Source organism: Spermophilus citellus, assembly GCF_964194105.1.
Source record: "Spermophilus citellus genome assembly, chromosome: 17".
Taxonomy (NCBI): Eukaryota; Metazoa; Chordata; class Mammalia; order Rodentia; family Sciuridae; genus Spermophilus; species Spermophilus citellus.
In genome coordinates this window covers 32924852-32946684 of record NC_138199.1, presented here as the reverse complement: position 1 = coordinate 32946684, position 21833 = coordinate 32924852, and the positions used below count along the sequence as shown (strand labels likewise).

The following is a 21833-nucleotide window of genomic DNA, read 5'->3' as shown; positions in this document are numbered from 1 at the left end:
GCTGCAGGGCTGGGACAGTGCTGTTAACATGTGGCTTTGGATAGTCCACCCCACGTGGCAGGCACGAAGGGCACAGCAGCCTGGCCTCACTTCCTTCCACTGTAATAGTGCCTATCCATAAAGAGCTGCTGTCCCCAGATCTATAGCTGCCAAATCCCAGGGAAGTCTCTGATTGGCTTGACTCTGGTCACATGAGCATACTGTAACACGTGAGAAAGACCCTAGATGCCTTAAAGGGCTCGGCCTTGGTGGAGAGGACTGAAGGCTCAGGGCCACCTGCACTCAGAAGTAGGTTCTTAGAGGAAATGACAGAAGGAAGGACAGAACGAGGAGGCATGGAGACTTTCTCAGATGCTGCTGGGGATGCAATGGCGCATGTCTGTAATCCCAGTGACTCGGGAGGCTGAGGCAGGAGGATTGCAAGTTCAAGGCCAGTCTAGGCAACTTAATGAGACACTGTCTCAAAAAGGGCTGGGGATGTGGCTTAGTCGTAATATACCCCTGGGTTTAATCCCAGGACTATAGAATTTTAAAAACTGATATTGAAAAATCTCAGATGCAATAATAGCTGCTACTGTGGCTTTGCGGCACCCTGTCTCAACCATGTCCAAAGGGGAGGGTCACCTGGGAATCTTGGGTGACAACTGTGTCTCCCTTCTCCCATCAGTGAGCAGAACTCCTGTGTCTGGTTCAGAGACGTCTGTGGAAGGCCCTGCAGCTCTCAGGATGGCTTCTGTGGAGATCTAGAACTTGATAGGGGAGCCCATCCCCAGGTTTTGTTTTTAATAACATTTTTAATTTTCCTTACTTGAAAATAATCTTTATTTTAGAAAATAGAGAAAAGCAAAGAAAATAAGACTACTGTGGTGCTACTCAGAGACAATCATTGGTTATTGACGTCTTAGGTTGTTTTCTTAGCATCCAGTAATTCACACGTATGCTCATGTTCAAAAATGTGAAAAGTGTAGAAAAGAATAATAGCAGCCATTTATTGACAGTTTACCTCATAATATTACTACTCAGAGAGGAAAAAAAAAACTCTATAAACACGGCACATTTCCTTTATTGGAAATGTTTTTTCCTTCCTCTACTGTAGTTTATTCATGAATTTATGCTATAATTATTTAGTGACTGCTCCCAGGGTGCCCAGGACGGAGCTGTGAGGGTCCCTCAGGGTCCCATTCAGTCCTCCCTAGAACCCTCACGAGGCGACGCTGTCATCTTCAGTGTGTGATAGAGGTAGAGAAACTGAAGTGCATGTCACTTACCTGAGGTCACCTAGATGGTAAGAGGTGGAGCCAGCAAGTCTGGCTGTGAATACGAGTCATTTTCCTCGTATTTTCTGTCCCCCAGTCCTCGTGAATAGGACCATGTGCACATTCCCTCTCTAACGCTGGAGAAATTTTTCTTTTTAATTTTATTTTTAAAAATTAATTTTAAAGTTGGTTTTCTAAATCTAACTCACATTCATTGTAGGAAAATCCAAAAAATTCACAGAAGCTTGAAAAAGAAAACGAGATTCCCTACCCAACCCTGCCAGGCACGGCCCGCCAGCGCCTCACTCTCTTGACATTTCTTTTCTGGTTCACAGAAAGGCATGGTCACCGTTTCCGGGGTGCCCTGCTGGCACCTGGACGGCTGAGCGTGCTCTTCATGGCCGTCTTGTGTGCTGTCCAGGGCACGCTGCAGGTCACAGGGTGCTTCCTGTGGGTGTTCAAACCACCCAGCCCTGACTAAGGGAGAGGCTTCAGGGGGCCTGGGTGGCAGTTGGAGCTCATGTGGAGGTGGGGGGTACCCCAGATGACTCACTGGGAGGAAGAAGATGACAGTGTTCCTCGTTGACTCAGGCCCTTCTACTTTTTTGGAGGGAGGTGGCAAGGCAGGGAAAACCTCTCCATCTGGGTCCCAGCAGCCCGGATCCCAGCCCCCTGCTGCGAGGCCGCCAGGGCCTGCCTCACACCCAGCACCTGCTCCGGGAGGTATGTGCTGACTCCCCAGCTCCCAGGCGCAGACTATTTTTGGCTGCAATGACTGTTCACTATAGTCACGAAAACACAACTCCCCCTCCGTGCCTTGCTTTTCCCCAGGACACAGCACTGGGGGCCGGGGCTGCACAGGACCCTGAACTCGGCCCCCTCACAATGCATTGTCTGTGGAGCTGGGTGATGGCCAAGGCATCCAGGGGCACCGCGGCCCCCCCACCCGTCTTGCTGCGAGAAGCCCCAGGCCTGAGCCAGCCTGTGCTGGAGGAGGGTTGTGAGGTAGGCACTAGGGTCCAGCTTCCCCCAAATACCACCATGGGTTCGTGTGGCTGGACTTTGAATCCTTGCTTTGCCAACTGGCTGTGGAACGTGTTTGGGCAAACCTGCATCGTAGGGTACAAGTAGACTTTCCCCTTATCCCGTTCCCTGGCTTATGATAAGGTGACGGGGGAACAATCTAAATCTTCCTAAAGCAGCCCTCTCCCCCATTGCTTCTAGTGAATTGCTTTTGATGTTTTTTTCATGCTTCTAGTTGAAATAGGTTACACGCTTGTTTGGGGCCTGCTGTGTTCAGAGAGCGCAGGAGCCACAGCTGTGGAACTGAGCAGCTCTGCCTCCCTGGCTGACCAGGCCAGGGGGACAAATGGCATGCTGTGCGTGTTGCCTTTGGGGCGACTGGACCTGGGTCCCAATCCAGGCCCTGTCACTTACTCGCCGTGTCTTCAGGTGACTTAATCTCCCTGAACCTCAGTTTCCTTGGCTACCAAGCAGTTGTGCTTGTAAGGGTCCGGCGAAACGTCAGAGTAAGAGACCACAGAGACTGTCTTATGCAACAGCAGAAGGGAGGGTTTATTTGGAGACCAGCATGCTAGGGCCCAGAGCTCTCTATAGCAAAGAGAGATAGAGCCCTGAGAACAGCTTAAGCAGAGCTTATATACTTTCCTTGGAGAGGGCAGGGAGAGAAGTTACATTTTGTAGTTTGGCAGTTGGGGACAGCACATCCTGGGAACAAGATTAGCAAACAGTGTTTTGTTAAGCATATAGAGAAACGGAGTGACAAGTACCTATTTTATTAACCTTTTATTCCCCACTTCTTCTGGCTACTTTTAATCATAAAAGTGATCTTTGGGGGGTGTCACATTCCGTGTCTGTTAGTGGGGTATATTGTTGTCTGATTACCATAAGTTTGATTTGTCTAATTTTGGGCTTGGAGAAAGGAAACTACACGGTTGAGTAAACAGGGTCCTAGAGTTAACAACAATATAAGAATTATTAGAGGACCGGCCAGGGCTGATAAAAGCGTAGTTAACCAGGGGAATGTGTGAACCAAGACTCATACCACCCTTTTTGGGCCTCTTTCTCTCTCTGATGCTCTTCAAGGCGTCTTCCTAGTTTACTCATAGATTTTTTACAACTCCAGTATGGTCGGCATAAAAACAACATTCTTCCCTCAATGCAGCACAAAGGCCCTCTTCTCTCATGAAGAGGAGGTCCAACCCTCGCCTGTTCTGTAAAACAACTTCAGAGAGAGAGGTTAAAGATTCCTGCAAAGCTGTGATGGAGGTTTCTAATATCTTTAAGTTTTGGTCCATTGCTGTTTCTAATTGGGTCATTTGTTGTGTCCCACGGACCAGGGCAGTGGTCCCTGTGCCCACCCCTGCAGCAATTCCCATTCCTAATAAGATGGCTAACGTGAGGGATACAGGTCCCCGGCGGAACCGGGTTGTATGTCCCCTTATTTGATCTTTAAATGAACCTGCGTCATGATAGAGCACTCTGGGAAACATCTGCACCATTATACAATTAATCACATCTGTTGACCATTTTAGGAAAACATAAATAATGTTTAAGTATATAGAATTATATTGTTGTAGGGATGGACAAGGCAAGGCACCTAAGATAGCACTGAAGACAGGGAAACAGTTCTATTTGGTTGCAACTGGATTCAGAGAGCATTGCTTCTGTTGTAATCAATTAATCCCCTGAACCCCAAGTTTAGGTAGTTTTAGAATTTTGTACTCAACATGTAAGGGAAGGGGCTCAGAAGTTCACAGTCTGTAGAAGTTCACAAAAAGCAGTTTTTGTTTCTGTTTTTTTTTTTTCCTCTGTTCTGGGCAAGTTAACTTTTTAAGGACACCTGGGAGGGGGAGAACTTTTTTTTTTTTCTTGCCAGCTATTACCATGGAGCCCAGTTGATAACTTTTTTATCTTAGAAATGTAGCCATCTCTGTGAAGCCCCAGCTCAAGGCCAGAGGCCCTGTTCACATATTTTGTGAAAAACTAGTAAGGGGGTGTCTAGCTTAGGAGTGCTGATTTTTCCAGCCAGTGGCCAAGTAGAACAGGGCAACATGAAAAGAGGAAGTTTATCTATATTGAACTCTTTTATAGGGACTCTTTTGCTGAAAGTCTTAAAGTCAGTCATGGTGAAGACTTCTGGAGAAGGTCAGTTAAGACTTTTCTGTGGGCCTGGTATAGAGGGGGAGGACGGGGAAGGCGGTGTTGAGAGCAGCTCCGTGGATTTGAGAATGAGGAAGGATAGATGTAAAAGAATAATGGGAAAGGGGTTTGGGATTTTCCTAGCAACAAAAACTTGAGTGGTAGAACAGGTAGAGTAGAGGGGAAGACTGGAGTGAGTGAGTATCCCAAAAAGCCTGTGAGGGACTTTAAATTTTTAGTAACCTGTTTTCAGTGATGACAAAGCAACTTTAAAGGCCATTTTCATTATATTTTGGATAGGGGTCTGAGGGCTCTCCTCAGCTGGTTTGAGCTTTGGGTTAGCTGGTAAGAGGACCCGGTGTGGGCACTGACAGGAGAAGAGAGGAGTGAATGGGTGGAGAGATACCTCAGTACCTGTTACTTCAGCAAGGGGGCAATGGTCTGAGAACCGGCGGAGGTTTGGGTTCCATCAGGTAGCCCCTGTATGTTCATATCCTTATGACTTATAGGAGAAGTCGGTTTTTCCCCCACACAGCCATGACTGTTTGTGGCTTTGATAGTCCGCCGGGCAAACATAATAATCTAGGATAGTCAACCTACATCTGGCTCGCGTGTCCCTACATCCATAATGTTTGTTTCTATTATCTATGGTACAGAAGGGATTTAATGGAATTTTAGTGGGATCCTCTTCATCAGGGATACCCAATAGGAAAGACCTATAGCCTGCTGACAAATGTCTGGGTGGAGAGATGGCCACCAGGTCTCTAAGGGGGCTGTATGTGAGATAGATCATACTTTTTGTCCAGTAGGATTTGTGATTAGCCATCGCTGTTGTACGGGCTGATGAGGGTTAGGACTACTGGTGGTCAAGGGGAGAGTCTATAGCCTTATCCACACGGCAAATACGCAATTTGAGAGGGTTACTAGTTTTTTTTAATTTTTAGCCAGAGTCTGGACAGGGCGCAGGCTTGAGATGAGAGTCATGGATCCAGGAAGTGATTCCGTTTACCTTTACCGCTGTAGGTGTTATAAGTAGCACCTGGTATGGTCCTTTCCAGCGGGGTTTTAGGGATGACACCTGATGTTGTCTTACGTAGATGAAGTTTCCCACTTGATATCGGTGTGGAGTCCCTTCGTCCCTAGGTTGGTAGGCAGTGGCCAGCTGTTTCCACAGGTATCGCTGGGTTCTTTTAAGAGCTTTAAGTCTGTCAAGCAAGGGGGTGTGGAAGGAATTGTTAGGTCTTAGAGTTGGGGTTAGGTCCCTTACTGGAGGAGGGGCACCATAGAGAATTTCATAGGGGGTGAGGTTACACAAAGAAACAGAGGGAGTATTTTTTGTATGAAACAGTGTATAAGGCAGGAGCATAGTCCAATCTTTTATGCCGGTCTCTAAGCTTAATTTCGTTAAGGTCTCTTTAATGGTTCTATTTATTTTTTTTTATTTGTCTTGAGCTCTGGGGTCTATAAGCACAATGTAACTTTTAATTAATCCCCAGGGTCCTGGTTAACCTCTGACTTACCTGGGCCACGAACACCGGTCCATTATCAGACCTTATTACCTTAGGCAGGCCGTATCTTGCAAAAATATCTTCCAGGATCTTCTTGACCACCTTTTGTGTCGTTTCTTTTTTTGTGGGGAAGGCTTTAATCCATCCTGAAAATGTATCTACAAAGATTAGGAGATATTTAAGTCCATACCTTGCTGGCTTAATTTCAGTAAAGTCCACTTCCCAAAATTGTCCTGGTCTGGTTCCTTGAAGGTGCCTTCCTGCAGGAAGCTTGGAAGGGTAAGTATTAACCAATCGATAGACCTGACAGGCTTTTGTTACCCGTTCAGCTATTTCCTTTTGCTGTGAGCCAGTTAGTGGAAAACTCTGTTCTTGATCCTTCAGGAATGCCTGCAGTTTCTTTGAACCAAGGTGAGTGAGTTGATGTACATTTTTAATGTAGTGTAAGGCTTTCTGAAATTGCAGGCTGGGCTCAGTAAAGTCGAGGAGTTCGGTGTCTGTGTCCTTATGTTCCCCCGGTGTGGAAAGTGTTAACATGGTTACTCCGTTTAGGGCTGTCAATTTAGCCTCTTCATTTGTCCTCTTGTTAGATGGGGGTGGTGTTTGCACAACGGTTTGTTTTCTGGGCTCAGTGAGCCATCGTTTACCGCCCCTAAGGGAATAGTCCAGGAAGATTACTTCTTGCCGGCAAATTTGGGCCTTTTTGGCAGAAGCTCTAAACCCGAGTTGAGCAAGCTCGGATAATAGTGCTTGGGTCCCAGACTCACAGTTTTCCTTGGTACCGGCTGCCAGTAGCAGGTTATCCACATATTGAAGCAGGGTGACTTCGGGGTGCGTAGTTCTGAAGTTGTTGAGATCTCTGTGGAGGGCTTCATCAAAGAGGGTGGGGGAGTTTTTGAACCCCTGTGGGAGTCTAGTCCAAGTTAGTTGACCAGATGTTCCGGTTTCTGGGTTTACCCATTTGAAAGCAAACAGCAACTGACTATCTTTGTACAGAGGCAAGCAAAAGAAAGCATCTTTTAAGTCCAGAACAGTATACCATTTTCGCTCAGGGTTCAGGATGCTAAGCAGATTGTACGGATTAGGTACTGTGGGGTGAATGTCCTGCACTCTGTTGTTGGTCTCTCTTAGGTCTTGAATGGGGCGATAGTCCCCGGTTCCTGGCTTTTTTACTGGTAGCAGGGGAGTGTTCCAGGCCGATTGACAGGGCCTTAGGACCCCTAAGGCCAGATATTTCTGAATATGGGGCCTTATCCCATCTTTAGTTTTTTTTTTTTTTTTTTTTTTTTTTTTTTTTTGCTCAGAGGATATTGTTTAATATTAATTGGGGAGGCTGAGGTTTTTAACTTCACTGTTATTGGAGGTTGTTTTACGGCTAGGCCTAACCCAGCAGTTTCTGTCCAGGCATCTGGGTAATCTGTTATCCATTTCTGGGGTAGCTTGCCTGTTTGATCAGTCTTGGGGGGGTGTGAAGAGTTGATGTTTATCTTTTACTGACATAGTTAAAGCCATGACTATAGGAGTTTTTACTGAAGGATTTAGAAATTTCATTTGGGGGCCTTTAGGGTTAAAAGTTATTCTGGCCCGGAGTTTGGTGAGCAGATCTCTGCCCATCAATGGGGCCGGGCATTCTGGGATCATTAGGAAGAGTGATGGATTTTTCCTTTCCCCAGGTCCATGGGGTCCATGGTCCTCTTAGTTGTCCAAGCCCGATATTTACTGCCATTAGTCCCTTGAACTAGAGACCTTTTAGTTGATAGAGGGCCCAATGGGGCCTTAAGGGCTGAGTATACTGCCCCTGTATCCGTTTCAGAGTTTACTGGGGTCCCCTCCACTTCAAAAGTTATCTTGAGCTCGGGGAGGGGATCCGAGCTCCGACTTTCCTAGTCATCCTCCAGAGTTAGAATGGCTGGCTGGCGTGGCTGTTTCTTTTTAGGGCACTCTTTGGTCCAGTGTCTTTTTTCTCTACAGTAGGCACATTGATCTGAGGTCAGAGGTGGCTTTTGGCGTGGGCCCAGGTATCCCTTTCTGTCTCCCTGTCTCTTAACTTCTGGCCTATTTGTTGTTGTAACCAGGACCTTAGTCAATGTCTCAGTCTGTCTTTTGCTTCTTTCATCCTCCCTTTGCTCCCTTTCTTTCTCCCTCCTTTGTTCCTTCTCTTCCTCAGTTTCTCTCTTATAGTATACCTTCTCAGCTTCTCTGACTAAATCTCTCAAAGTCATATCTTGTAATCCATCTAAGCATTATAATTTTTTTTAATATGTAGGGCAGGTTGCCCAATAAAGGCCATCGTAACAGATGCCTTTTGATCCTCTGCCTGAGGATCAAAAGGAGTATATTTCCTATATGTCTCCATAATTTTTTTCAAAAACATAGAGGGAGATTCATTAGGCCCTTGAATAATCTCTTACCTTGGCCAAATTAGTTAGCCATCTAGTGGCTGTTCGGAGACCCGCTATTAGAGCCCGGCGATAAGTGGACAGATGCTCCCTACCTTTAAAGGTGTTGGGGTCCCAGTTGGGTTGGTTCAAGGGGAAGTTGTGTCGGTCACCCATCTGGTCCGAGGATATTTTTTTCTAGCTTCCAGGAGGATGCTCTCTCGTTCCTCTGTCATGAAGAGAGTCCCTAGGAATTGTTGGCAGTCATCCCAAGTAGGCTGGTGTGAAAACGTCGGCGGGTTCTTTGAGTTCTTTTAGCTGGGCCAGTTTTTTTCGGGGAGGAGGGGCTGTGTGTGCCATGGGGGAGTCATTTGGAGGGCACTGGGCCAGCTCAGCTTCCTCCAATGGTGGAGAGGCTGAGTCAGCAGCAGGGGAATCACTTAGAGGGTGTTGGGGGTTGGGGGATGAGGGCAGGGGATAAGGAGGGGGAGGAGAGTCCAGTAGAGTCAAATCTTGAGATTTAGGGAGAACAGAGGGTAGAGGAGGAGGAGGAGCAGAGGGTTTGAGAGACAGAATCGTGGGGGAAGGAGCAGGAGCGGGGGCAGGGACAAGGAAAGGCTTCACCCATGGAGGAGGAGATTTGCAGAGGTCCTGCCAAGTTAAGATATACGGCTGTTGATCTGGATGGCTATGTGGCCCCAGCTGAAAAACAATATCTCTGACTTTTTGAATCAGTGGGGAGTAGAAGGATCCTTCTGGAGGCCATCCAACTCCAAAGGCGGGCCATTCTGTGGCACAGAGAGTCTGCCAGGTCCGGCGTTTTACTGAAAAAGAAAGATTTTGAGCCCTTATGCGGACTTCAGTCCAGTGATCAAGGGTCAGGGACAGAGGTGTGGAATGACTCTGTCCCATAATGAAAGTTACTTGAACAAAGACAGGGACAATACAAACGTGACACAAACACGGACACACAGTAAACAGTAAACGTGTAACACAAGTTTAGAGGCAAAGATTAAAAACAGTGAATTCAACCTGAGAGAAAGAATAGTTGCCGGCAAAACCAGACGGGTTGGCAGCAGAATACAGATGAGGGCACCTCCGTCCCTCCCAGATGGGGGCACCTCCGTCCCCCCCCCAGAGTCTCTCAAAGCGTCCCTTGAGAGACGTGGCCTGTGGCTTCAGGGACACGTCTGTCCACCACCGCCAGGGGGAGCTCACACTCTCCACTGACAACCACACCCTGCCAACCCAAACCAAAAAAACCAGAAGGCTCTGAGAGCTCACGCTCTCCGCTGAGCCAAAACCAGACTCTGAGCGATCGCAAAGGAAAAACAAGAAGGAGAAGAAGGAGGAGGAGAAGAAGAAGAAAGGCGCCTTACTTACCCCCCTAAAGGAGTCTTGTCGAGGTCTCCCTGTCCAGTGATGCGCAGTTCCCGGCCAATGCACCAAATGTAAGGGTCTGGCGAAACGTCGGAGGAAGAGACCACAAGAGACTGTCTTATGCAACAGCAGAAGGGTGGGTTTATTTGGAGACCAGCATGCTAGGGCCCAGAGCTCTCTATAGCAAAAAGAGATAGAGCCCTGAGAACAGCTTAAGCAGAGCTTATATACTTTCCTTGGAAAGGGCAGGGAGAGAAGTTACATTTTGTAGTTTGGCAGTTGGGGACAGCACATCCTGGGAACAAGATTAGCAAACAGTGTTTTGTTAAGCATATAGAAAAACGGAGTGACAAGTACCTATTTTATTAACCTTTTATTGCCTTAGGCCACTTTTTGAGTGGCAGTAGTACCAGTAGTTGTCGTTTGCATGATTAGATGGATTGAAAAATATTTTAAAAAACTGAGTAAGAAGCAGTATGTCTCAGCTGGTGTGGGTCTTGGATCTGCTCTCAGAACCTGGGTGTTGGAAGGTAGCTGGTGACACGGGGTTTGGCATCTGTGTACCCTGTCACCAGAGTGGATGGGTAGGGCGGAAAAGGACATGGAGTTGGGGGTTTCTGTCTGCTGCTTATCTGCTGAGCCACCCAGATGCTAAGGTCTTGTCAGGCTCTGTTAGGGACAGCCCAGGACCTGATTGCCTCTGGATTGCGCAGGGCTCGGGGCCCATGAGGCAGGAGTGTGGCTTGGCATGTCCCAGGCAGCAGCTGCTTTGGGCGGTGATTCTCAGGCAGGTCTCGGGAATCTTCCCTGGCTTCCTGGTTCCATTTGCTCAAAACACCTGGAGGAAGGAGACCTTTACATCTGGGTAGGGAATGTCTCCCTGGCTCTTGGTGTGGGTTCCTGGCAAAGACGTGGGGATCCTGGACCTGGTCCTGGTGCTGTTGTTTTGGGTGACCAAGGCAGGTCCCCTCCCTCTCTCTGGGCCCTGGTTTTCTCCTCAATAAAATGGACATTGGACTAGATTTTCTCAGAGGAACCCTTTGACATCTGCCTTTGATTTTGGCCAGTGGTTTCTTCTCAACCTCTGGGGTATCCACTGCCCCCATTTTTATGCCCGCAGAATCTGGGAGCTATAACAATGGCTTCCTGGCTTGGGTCCTGGCCACCTGCTCTGAGGCTCCGTCGGGCTCTCTTGGCTTTGAGGCCAGTGCTCCTGTGGGGCGGGAGTGGTTTTCATCATTTCTGGAAAAGTACAGAGAGGACTGCCGACCTCCTGGGTCTGCTGAGAGATCTGAGCTCCTGGTGGACACCTGCGGGGGACACAATGCAGGCTTGTCTGCAGGCAGAGAGCCTGGTTCTCAGGTCTCAGCCCTGCGCTCCCTTCCTTCTGCCCAGCCCTTCCTGGACAGACAGACAAACCCCTCAGAGGACCGACCTCACTTGCTGAACACTGGACCTGACTCTCTGGTGGAGGGGTCTGATTTGGTTCCTGCAAGACTGAGATTGGGGCCAGGCCTGTGACCCAGGCCTATTTGCCACTGTGGGCGTGCTGGCACAGCTGGCCCCGCTGGCTGGATCCAGAGCTCTCGCCCTGCAGCTCTGGAGGAGGCAGTAGGTAGAAGACGGGGCTCGCGGGACTCTTTTTAATGGTGAGTTTGAATGGGGGCGAATTGGAAGGGGGAGACATTGGGGACCAGTGAGAAATAACCATGGCTACACCTGTGTATTTCTGTCAGGGCCTTACTTGACCCTCAAGAGAGCCGGGGTTCCCCTATAGAGCCACATTTCAAGCCAGATCTTCCCCTTACAACCTATGTGTGGGATTTGCTGGCGACAATCCCAGATTCCCCTTTCCTTCAAGGAGAAGCGTCCTAGTGGGCCGGGACAGTGTATGATCAGCTGCTGTCTGTCACCCTGCTATTCTGTTGCATCAGAAAGGGAGTCAGGGACAGGGAGCCACTGCTGTGGAGCAGACAGTGTGGGGAGGGGCCTCTGAGCCCAGGCCTGCTCTGCCCCAGCCCTTCTCCAGCCTCCTATTCTGTCCAAGAAGGGACTTTCCCATTTGCCAGTTCCCAGAAGCCAAGTGTCACCCAAGGTGTTAATGTTACTCTTTGGCTGCAGGCTGACCATCTCATCAGGACCCCTGTCTTCCTTTTGAATGTTTCAAAGTATGTTTTTAGGGCTGGGGATATAGCTCAGTTGGTAGAGTGCTTACCTCACACGCACAAGGCCCTGGGTTCCAATCCCCAGCATCACACACACACACACATACACACACACACACACACACACACAAACACACACATACACACACACACCAACACAAACACACACACACACATATACAAAAACACACAAGAATTGTTTAAAAATTTTACAGTAACCCCCCAAAAATAAACAAACAAAATTTTTGGAGTATCTCATTTTTGTCTTGCACCTTACTGAGGGGTTTTGTGTATAATAGTGTTTCTTTCAATTTTATATCTGCAGTCATGCTCAGTCTGGGGAAGCCCACCCGCCTCCTCCCTCTATTTTGGGAGGAGCCTGGAGATGTGGGGAATCATCAGCCCCCCACGCTGGGGTGTATGTGTGTGTGTGTGTGTGTGTGTGTGTGTGTGTGTGTATGCGCACGCATGCTTCTCTCATGCTAGATGTGTCTGGCCGTTTGCAAATGGTAGCCAAGACAAGCAGTTTTACAAGTGTGTGTTGATGACACAGGTGACGGACTTGGGCTGCCTAGGTGGCAGTTATGGGGCTGGGTAGGAGCCTGTCCTGGGTGTTCTTCCTGCTGGGTGCCCTGGAGGAGGCAGGGGGCACGGTGGGGAAGGGTCAGTGAAGCCCAGGACCCATTGTGGTTGGTGGGTGTTTCTTGAGGCACTGAGTGACCCAGTAAGTACATCCAGGGTCAAAGAGCTGTGGCCTGTGGGCCAGATTTTGTTTTTCTGTACACTAAGAGTGTTTTTCATATTTTTAACTGGCAGGGGAAAAAGCAAAAAAAGAATATTTTGTAACACATGAAATGATATGAAATTCAAGTTTCGGTGTCCCTAAATGTCACGGGAACATGGCCACACCTGTTTATTCACATGTTGTCTTTGGCTGTTTGGTTGTAACCATGGCAAAGAGGAAGAATGGGCCTTTCTGTGTCGGTGAGGGGGCCGGGAGGCAGCCCCAAGACAAGCTTTCCAGGAGGTGACAGTGGCCCTGGAGGGAAGGTGGTGGCTTGGGACAGCTGGCAGCTGGAGATCTGCCCCAGGCTGAGCTGGAAAGCACCAGCCCCCACCAAAGACCAGGAGAGGAACTGTGGGCAGCTCTGAGGCAGCTGGAAAGCAGGGTGAGGGGGGTCCATGGAGAGAAGGCCTCTGGGGAGCCCCTGCAGCTGCTGTCAACCCCACTGCTGGACGACCTGACTCTAACTGACCCTGGTTAGGGCAGTGTGGAGTCAGAGAATCCAGGTGTGTCCTGTGAAGCCAGTGGCTACAGAGGCACTCTGCCCTGAGAGTCCACTTCGTGGAGCAAGACAGTGGCACCAGGCATGCCTCAGCCTCACCCATCATGCTGTATGGCCTCGGGCAAGTTACCCACCCTCTCTGACATACATACCTCAGGCTATTTTGAGGATTGCATTTGGTGATCTTTAACAGTTCTAACAGTGCCTGGCACCTAGAAGGTGCATAATCAATGCTCATCACTACCCCTTTCTTCACCCCTCCCCTTGTCCTGCATCCCTCCATCCTCGCTGCTGTGCCATCTGTCTGAGACTTCCAGTTCCAGCTGTGGGTAGTGTAGGCCATACAGCATGACGCCTGGAGATAGCCGGGCCGTGGAGGTGCCCATGCATCGGGGCTCCCACGCTGGGGCACCTGTTCTCCAGCTTGGGCGAGGCTGGGGTTGGTGAAGGAATGTGGGTCTCACATGATGACAGGCCCAGCCCCAGGACACAGCCCTGCCCTGCCAGACCTTCTCTACCCTGGGCTACCTCTGCCGGACTGCATGCCGCACCACCTGATGCCCTGCGAGTGGTCCCTACCCCTGCGAGTTCTGATTCGGCTGGTCAGAGATGGGGCCAGGGCACCCGGGTTCTTCTTTAAAAAAATCTTTCAGGAAATTCCAGGGTGCAGCCAGGGCTAAGGGTCACTGATCTTCCCTAGTGAAACCCACTCATTGTGTAAATCGGAAAACCAAAGCCCAGGGAGAGGCAGGGTGGTGTCCAAGGCTGGGGGGCCGGGGGTGGTCCAAGCCTGGCTCTTTTCCCTGCCATGCTGGCCGATGGGCAGTGGGTGGGCCGCTGGGGCCTCCTGGGGGTGAGATGGTGAGGAGGCTGGGCCCAGAACTGTCCCCAGACAAAGCTAGTGTCCCCAACTTGCTGCTGATCTCTGTGGAAAACCCTAAAGGCGGCCCACCCTGCTGACTCAGCCCCTCCTTTACCTTCCAGAATATCTGACCGTTATCATCCAGGTCTCCTCCTCCTCCTCCTCCTCCTTCCTCAGTGCCAGGGGTGGGAACAGGCAGAAGGAACATCTGCTCCCTTGCCCCCCTCAGAAACAGCCCTTCCTCTCTGCCTTCTCCTTCCCCAGCCTTAGACAAAGGCACAGGCTCCCTGTGGCCGCCCGTGGGGCTGCCTCACTGTTGTGACCTGTTAAAGACCAGCAAATGCAATCCCCAAAAGTTCCTGGGGACTATTTAAGGGTCTTCTTGGCCCTTTAATTCTTCAACAGACAAGGAGGCTGGGGGATGCACTGCCCACAGCCCAGGGGTCCAGGTGCCAAATGGTCATCAGAGCAGCACCCGTAGACGCGGAGCCCTCACCCTGCTGGCTTATGTGCCCCAGTCGAGGACGCTGACCAGAAACGCACAGTGTGGATCTGCACCTTGCCTTCCCTCTCCCGGCTCCCCTCAGTCCTGGCTTGAACTGTGACATGTCTCTGTGACCCACACCCAGGCAGTGAGGCCCCTGGCACCACAGGGACCCACAGTGAGTGTGGATGGCTCCTGGTGCCAGTCGGCACAGGTTTCTAAGTATAGACTCCAGTCTGCCCCGTGGCTGCTGGTAAGTCCCGGGATACCATCTGATACCCGGGGTGGCCTGTGACACCAGCTGCCACCAGCTGCTGAGGGGAGGGGTCACCATGTTTGGCCCAACCCATCCCCACTGTGGAGAACAGAGACCAGCAGTCTGTTATGGCATGGCTTAATTGTCACAGAACGGGGAGGGGGGGGGGACCTCAGGGCTCAACGGGCCCCGCTCTCTATCACTATCAGAAAGAAGAACTCAAGACCAGCTACCGGAAAACACTGACTGTGGTTGAGGGAAAGAGGCAGAGCTAAGCCAGGGAGGCTGGGCTGCTGCCCCCCTCCCCACTCCTGTGCTCCCAGACAAACCCTGAGGCACATAGGGGCCAGGGCTTCCCCCAGCAGGCTGGACACCTGAGCCTTTTCCTCTTGGTTTCTACTTCCAGTTTCTTCTTTAGACAGAAAGAAGGTGGGCACTGGTTCTTTGGGAAGTAGTATGGACTCCCAGCCTCAGTCCCTCCTGAATGCCAGGGCTTTGAAATGACACAGTATCTTCTGTGAGTTTTCAGGCAGGGGGGGGATGTCCTCCCAGGGTTCAGGGCCTTTTGGTGGCTAAAGGCCCCCCAGTCTGGAGAGGGTTGCTGAGTGGCTTCACCTGTGAGCGCACCTTCAGCGGAAAGCCAGGCTGATCCCAAGCTCATCTTCGGCGAGAGGGTCTCCAGAGAGGCAGACCTGGCTGTGCCTGTCACTGTGGGGTATAAGGTCTGGGGAGTTGATTCAGGGCACAGTTGAGCCACGATACCAGGGGGCCACTCCTGAGGGTAGGGTTGCTCAAAGACTGGGCTAGCTGGAGGTGCAGGCAGTTAGGAGGTGTTTCTTCTTCATGGGCTGGTTCCCCTGGTTCAAGCATGGCTGCCGGCCCTGTGTACTTTCCACTCTGGATTAACTTTGGGTCCCCAATCAGTCCTAGGAGTCAGGTGGCCTTCTGAGTGCAGTTTCCAGGGTGGGTGGCTCACCATGAAGCCTGGCCACCCAGTGTACCTGCTGCCGGGTGAGGTCACAGATTACACTGACACTCAGAAGACATCGCATTCTTCCTATGGGGTCTCCAGACCTAGTGGCTCCCTGTAACCCATGGACATGTGACTTGTTTTCTCTGCACAGATTTGAATCAGTTGCCATTATGTAAAAATCAACCATTCGAACATAAAAATTCAGATTTCTTTAATGGTGTAAGGTCTGGCACCCCGCCTCTGCCTCTTGTCCCTCCAACACTGCCTCTTGTCCCTCCAACACTGCCTCTTGTCCCTCCAAAACTTGAGCAAGGGCAAGGGTAGGTTTCTCATGAGCATTGCTGTTGCAGCTAGTCACAGCAGAGAGTGCCTGCATCTCCTTAAAAAGATAGATCCAGGGACTGTGCATGTTCCTGCTGGCCCCGTTTCTGCCCAGGGACTGGGACCAAGGTGTGTGGGTTTGTGATCCTTGTGGTACCAAGTGACCGGTTGCTGACAGTGGCCCGCTCCATTGACTGCAGCTTCTAAGGAGAGCAGCGATGTCCCCGCTCCAATCTAATCATCCAGCTGCAGGAAGGAGGGATTGGACAGTGGAACAGTCACTCAGAAATAATGCTACTGCTCTTCAGTGTGGATGGTGCACTGAGCACTCTGATTTCATTGATGAGGGAAGGTGTAGTTCAAACCCCAGGAAGCACCAAAGGTCTAAAGGCCCTGCCTGGGAGATGCAGAGCAGCGCCCATTAAGGAGGGTCTTAGGTAGCCATTTTCCCCGGCACCCCTGCCTACCCCCCAGTGAATTGGAGCAAAAAGTGGAGGCAAGGGAGGAAAAGAAAAGGTCACCCTTTGCCTTATTTGAGGAGAGAAGACTGATTCCCCAAATCCTCAGGGGAGTGAGAGACATTTTCCAGCTAACTTGAGACTACAGGGAAATATTTTTCATATATATATATATTTTTTTTTGAAGAAATGGATTTGAACACATTGTCTTTTTGTGAGTGGGAAAGGTTGGAGATTGGACCCAGAGATGCTTTAACACTGAAGTACATTTCCAGTTCTTTTTATTTTGAGACAGGGTCTTGCTAATTGCCCAGACTGGTCTCAACCTTGTGATCCTCCTGCCTCAGCTTCTTGGGTTACTGGGATTACAGGTGCATGCCACTGCGCCTGCCTTCTATCTCTCTCCTTGAGTCAACTTGCATAAAGGGCAAAGAAACAGTCCATTTTATAATGTAGTTCTTTTGAAAAGTGGGTAGAAATTAATTGCTTCAATTTACTTTGGAAAAAATAATTTCCTCAAAGAGGGAACTACTGCATCCCAAGGCTTCAATTATCCAAGCCTGGGATAATTGAAGGAGCTCTGGGATGTGGCATGCCTGGGCTTCAGGTCTGGCCCCGCCATCTACTAAGTCACACGAGGTCTCAGTCAAATGGACTGAGCGGCAGCATCTTGCTGAATGGTTTAGAGTGGGGGTAGTGTACACAAAGTGCTGGGAGGACGGTGTGGCAAATCGTTTTTAGTAATGGATTTAATTATTTTATTTGACAAATTGAAACTTGGTACAGGCTAGGCAGGAGGGGAATAAAAAGGCAAAAAAAAAAAAAAAAATCCCTGTTTGCATTTTAGTTAGGTTGCAGTTTGTTCCTGGGCTCGGTTCCCTTAAGCAGATCTCTCATTTTCCAGAAAGTTTCTGAGTCCGTATAGCCTTGGAGAAAATGCACGTTTGTCCTCCTTGGCGTGCATGGGCCTGTGCCTGCGTGTGGGTGTTTGTGGGTGACAGGTGGAGGACAGCCCATCCTGTGCAGGGTGGAAGGTTGCCTCGTGCAGGTGTGTTAGGCTGAAGGTTATTGCTGATCTTGCCTGATGATATTGCCAAGTTGGTTTTCATGGCCAGATGTAGAGGGAAAAGATGTCAAAACTGTGTTGTGATGAAGAAGAGGTGCTGGGGGAGATAAAGGAAGGCAGTGGTGGAGTGGAAGCTTCTGGGTCGTTATTTAATCGCCTGCCCCGTTTATGCTGTTCTAATTAGTGCTGTCCTGGGATGGATGCGTCCACGCGTGGCTTTTGGTTTTATCATCTGAAAGGATTTCTGACAACCAGGGGTTTTTATCCCACTGAAGATGTACTTCTTGGTTCTGTTCCATGTCTGTTTCTCCTTGGCTGAGAGTCTTGCCACAGCTTTGGCCAGGCACAAAGACAACCAGCAGAGTGCTGTGGGGGGAAGGAGCAGGGCAGACCCATGCTGTGGCCCTCAGGCTCCCCCGGATCCTTATCAGGCTCAGTTTGACACTTGGGTCTGAGATTTACAGTACCTTGAATAGACTAACAGTGAAATTACTCTTTTAAAATAAAATTAGAGGGCTGGGGATATAGCTCAGTTGGTAGCGTGCTTGCCTCGAATGCACAAGGCCCTGGGTTCAATCCCCAATACCACCAAAAAGAACAGTCTAAAATAAATTAGAGCCAGGTGACATGGCACACACCTATAATTCCAGTGGCTCAGGAGGCTGAGGCAGGAGGATCGAAAGTTCAAAGCCAGCCTCAGCCAAAGCTAGGCACTAAGCAACTCAGTGAGACCCTGTCTCTAAATAAAATACAAAATAAGACTGGGGATGTGGCTCAGTGGTTGAGTACCCCTGAATTCAATCCCCAGTATCAAAAAAATAAGTAAAATAAAATTAGAAGCTAGGCATGGTGGCGTGCCTGTAATCCCAGTGCCGTGGAAGGCTGAGGCAGGAGGATCACGAGTTCAAAGCCAGCCTCAGCACTGTAACAAGGCCCTCAGCAACTTTATGAGAATCTGTCTCTAAATAAAAATACAAAAAATGGCTGAGGTCATGGCTCAGTGGTTAAGTGCCACTGGGTTCAATCTGTGGTATCAAAAATAAAATAAAGACACAACTTGCTAAAAAAAAAAAAAGTCATTGAAAATCAACTTAAATTCTCAAGAGCTATGACATTTATAGGATCATTTGCTATAAGGTATCTGGCCTTCCCTGTTATAGAAAATCTAAAAAATAAACAAGGAAAGAAGGGGAGAATCTAAAACCCCATCCAGCCATGTAGCTCTTTGCATTCTGTCTGTACTCACCTGTATCTTTGTGTTGTTGTTACTTGTTTGCATGACCTCCCCCTCCTCACTCACCCTCCAACCCACGCTGGGCTGCGCTCCTGGTGGCCAAGGACCTGACTGGTTCTCTGGATCGGCTCCAGGCTTTTTTGTACCTGCTTGAAAGAGGAAAGGCCTGAGGTTTTGGAGTCAGACCTGACGCAAATATTCATCCTTTGTATTAGTTTTCTGTTGCTGCATAAGAAATTTAGCAACTTCAAGCATCACATATTTATTTATTTATCATTGTTCCTTTTTTGCATCACGTATTTGTTAGCTCACAGATGTGTAGGTAAAAGATGGACAGGCAAATCCAGACCAGCTCTGCTCCCTTCCCTGCTTAGGTATTTTTACAGAACTAAACCAAGTATCAGCCAGGCAGGCATCTTTTAGGGAAACTTTGGGGGAGAATCCACTTCTAAGCTCACTTAGGTTATTGGTAAAATCCAGTTCCATGTGACTTTAGGAGCAAAGTGAAATTTCCTCTCTGACTTCTGACGGTTTCTTGGAATAAACTGAGAGAGACAGATGGAATTGGAGAAAAGACACATGAGCTGATTATGTGCACAGAGTCAGTCACATATTGTACTTATCCACTAGCCCAAAATGATTACGAAGCTTCTATCCCCCTTTGTCTGTAGGGGAAGGGAAGAATGGGGAATGCAGACAATTTTGAGAGATCCTAAGAGATAATTAGGTGAATCGATGGTCCCAGAGACAAAAATTAGCTTGCGAAATCATTCTCTTTGAAATTTGAGTTAAGCCCAAGGGATTGACATCCTCTTGCAGTGGAAGGCCACTGGTCACTGTCCCAAGTCCTCTCATCTGAAATAGATGGTGGGATTTCAGATGGGGACAGAGAGAGCAGTGGTCTCTCTTGCAATCTGGTCTTAATGCAGATAAGGGAACTCAGAGAACCTCTCTTACATCTGGGTGGGAGAAGCAAGCCAAAGTTAGAGGAACCTGGATTCGGAGCCTGCTCTTAAGACCTTTTAATTTCCTTCAGATCAAATTGCTCAGCATGGCCTAAATAAATAGTAAATTGCAAAGCTATATATTGAGAGTCTCCAACTCTGAGCCTCAACATGACTGTATGTTCAAGGCCCCCATTTCTTTGTTGACTGTGTCTACCGGGTATCACCCTGTCTCCTAGAGGCTACATGAGAGGCCACCTGATTTCTTCCCTGGTTCTCCATCTACAATGTCCACACCAAGTTCTTCTGTGTTATGAACCAGAGAGAACCCCTTGCTTTTGAAGGGCTCTTGTGATGAGCTCAGACTTAGTTGGACAGTTTCCCTTTGGGCATGTAATGTAATATAATCAGGAATAGCACCAGGGATGGAGGTCTTAGGACCACCTTAAAATTCTTCCAACCAATTGGACACAATAGCACATGCCTGTAATCTTGGGGAGCCTGAGGCAAGGAGGATCGCAAGTTCAAGGCCAGCCTGGACAACTTAGTAAGACCCTCAGCAATTTAGTGAAACCCTATCTCAATAAATAAATAAATAAGAAGGCCTGGAGACATAGCTCAATGGCAAAGCACCCCAGGGTTCAGTCTGCAGTATAAAAAAATTTACAATTCTTCCCCTCATCCACTTTCTTCTCCTTACTACCTGAGTGATTCTGTCTGGGTAATGTGGCTTCTCTGACCCTCAGGAGTTAGAGAGCCCAGTGGATGATCTGACTGCATTAAATAGGACCTGTCAGTACCTGGTGAGGGTTGTTTTTTCTCCTTATTTTGCTAAGCCAATTTTATTTGAAACCCATGCTGTTGGATTCAGATGCAACACAGTTGTGAAGGGCCATCTTTGCGTTCTAAAAAGTCGTGACTATTTGTAACTTTCCTTTGCCAAAGAATAACAAGAAACTAGGACAGCACGCGCCCATCCGGACCTTTCTGTTGCCCCGCCATCCCACATGCCCCAAAGCTGGTGTCTCCACTCAGCTGCTGTCTCTGGGAGAGCGGAGGGTGGGGGTGAGAGCGCTCTGCCTGTGTCCACAGACAAGTGGTGGCTTCTGGGCGGAGGCCCCACCAGCAGCTGGCCCCTGCCACTCAGCCGGAGGAGGCCTGGCCAGGCGGAGGAAGCTGAGGCGGGTGGTGAGGCTTGCCTGCTCACCCGGCTCTCTGGCTGTCCCTTCTGTGCCTCTCAGGAGATCCCTCGAGAACTCACCCTGGATGCCCTGCTGGAGATGAAGGAGGCCAAGGTGAAGGAGACGTTGCGGCGCTGCGGGGCCAGTGCCGAGGAGTGTGGCCGTCTGCAGCAAGCCCTCACGTGCCTGCGGAAGGTGACAGGCCTGGGTAGGTGGGCCCTGCTTCCCTCCCCTTGCTCCAGGCCTCCGCACCTGCCTGCCTCCCCAGGCCTGGCTGGTTCTGGGGGGGGGGGGTGAGACCTCTGCGGAGGGGGGCAGTGGGGCTGGGCAAGCGTGGCTCAGGGTGTCCAGGGCAGCCTGGAAAGGCCAGGGTAGAAGTTCAGAGGTGTGTGTTGGGTCTGGGCCATGCCAGAGGCCTCCCAGGGTCTGTGGGTTCTGGAGCCCAGGTGATCTGGCCACTCTCAACCCTGGAATGCTTTAATGGTTGTTAGGAATCCCTGACCAGCGCATGGGGCCAGCCCAGCATGATCCCCACCCTCTCCTGGGGACCCAGCAGGGTCAGGCCTGGTACCTTCCACCAGCTTCCTGCACTGGAGTCCTGGGTATCCCCATCAGCTCCTCCCCAGCTCCGGGTCCCCATCAGGGGGCTGAGCTTGTGTGCAGAAGACCCACACTGCTATGAGCTTAGCTGAGCCAAGCACAATTAGAGAAACTGTAGGGCTTTTCAGCTGGGAGTGTGTGCAAGACTGTCCCTGGCCAAGTGTGTAATCCTGGCATTAGGACTAGGTCCTGGGGAATTATTTGCAGGCTTTCTAAAATCTTACCTTGGAAACAGCTTCAAATGCCTGACTTAACGCTCCTGCTGCCACACAGATAAAGCTTTAAAATGAGCCTAATGAATGGAATTAGGCCCATTTTT

The 21833-nt window shown here is 49.6% G+C and overlaps 1 protein-coding gene across 3 annotated transcripts in view; it reads left to right on the top strand.

Annotated features, from left to right (window-relative positions):
* The window catches only part of LOC308636239 (kinase suppressor of Ras 1-like), a 154682-nt gene that overhangs the window by 89976 nt on the left and 42873 nt on the right, over window positions 1–21833 (top strand). For all 3 annotated transcript variants that reach the window (XM_081271608.1, XM_081271609.1, XM_081271607.1), the window contains exon 3: window positions 20975–21122. In XM_081271608.1, coding sequence (XP_081127734.1) covers window positions 20975–21122 — 148 coding nt within the window. The remainder of the gene's footprint in view (window positions 1–20974; window positions 21123–21833) is intronic.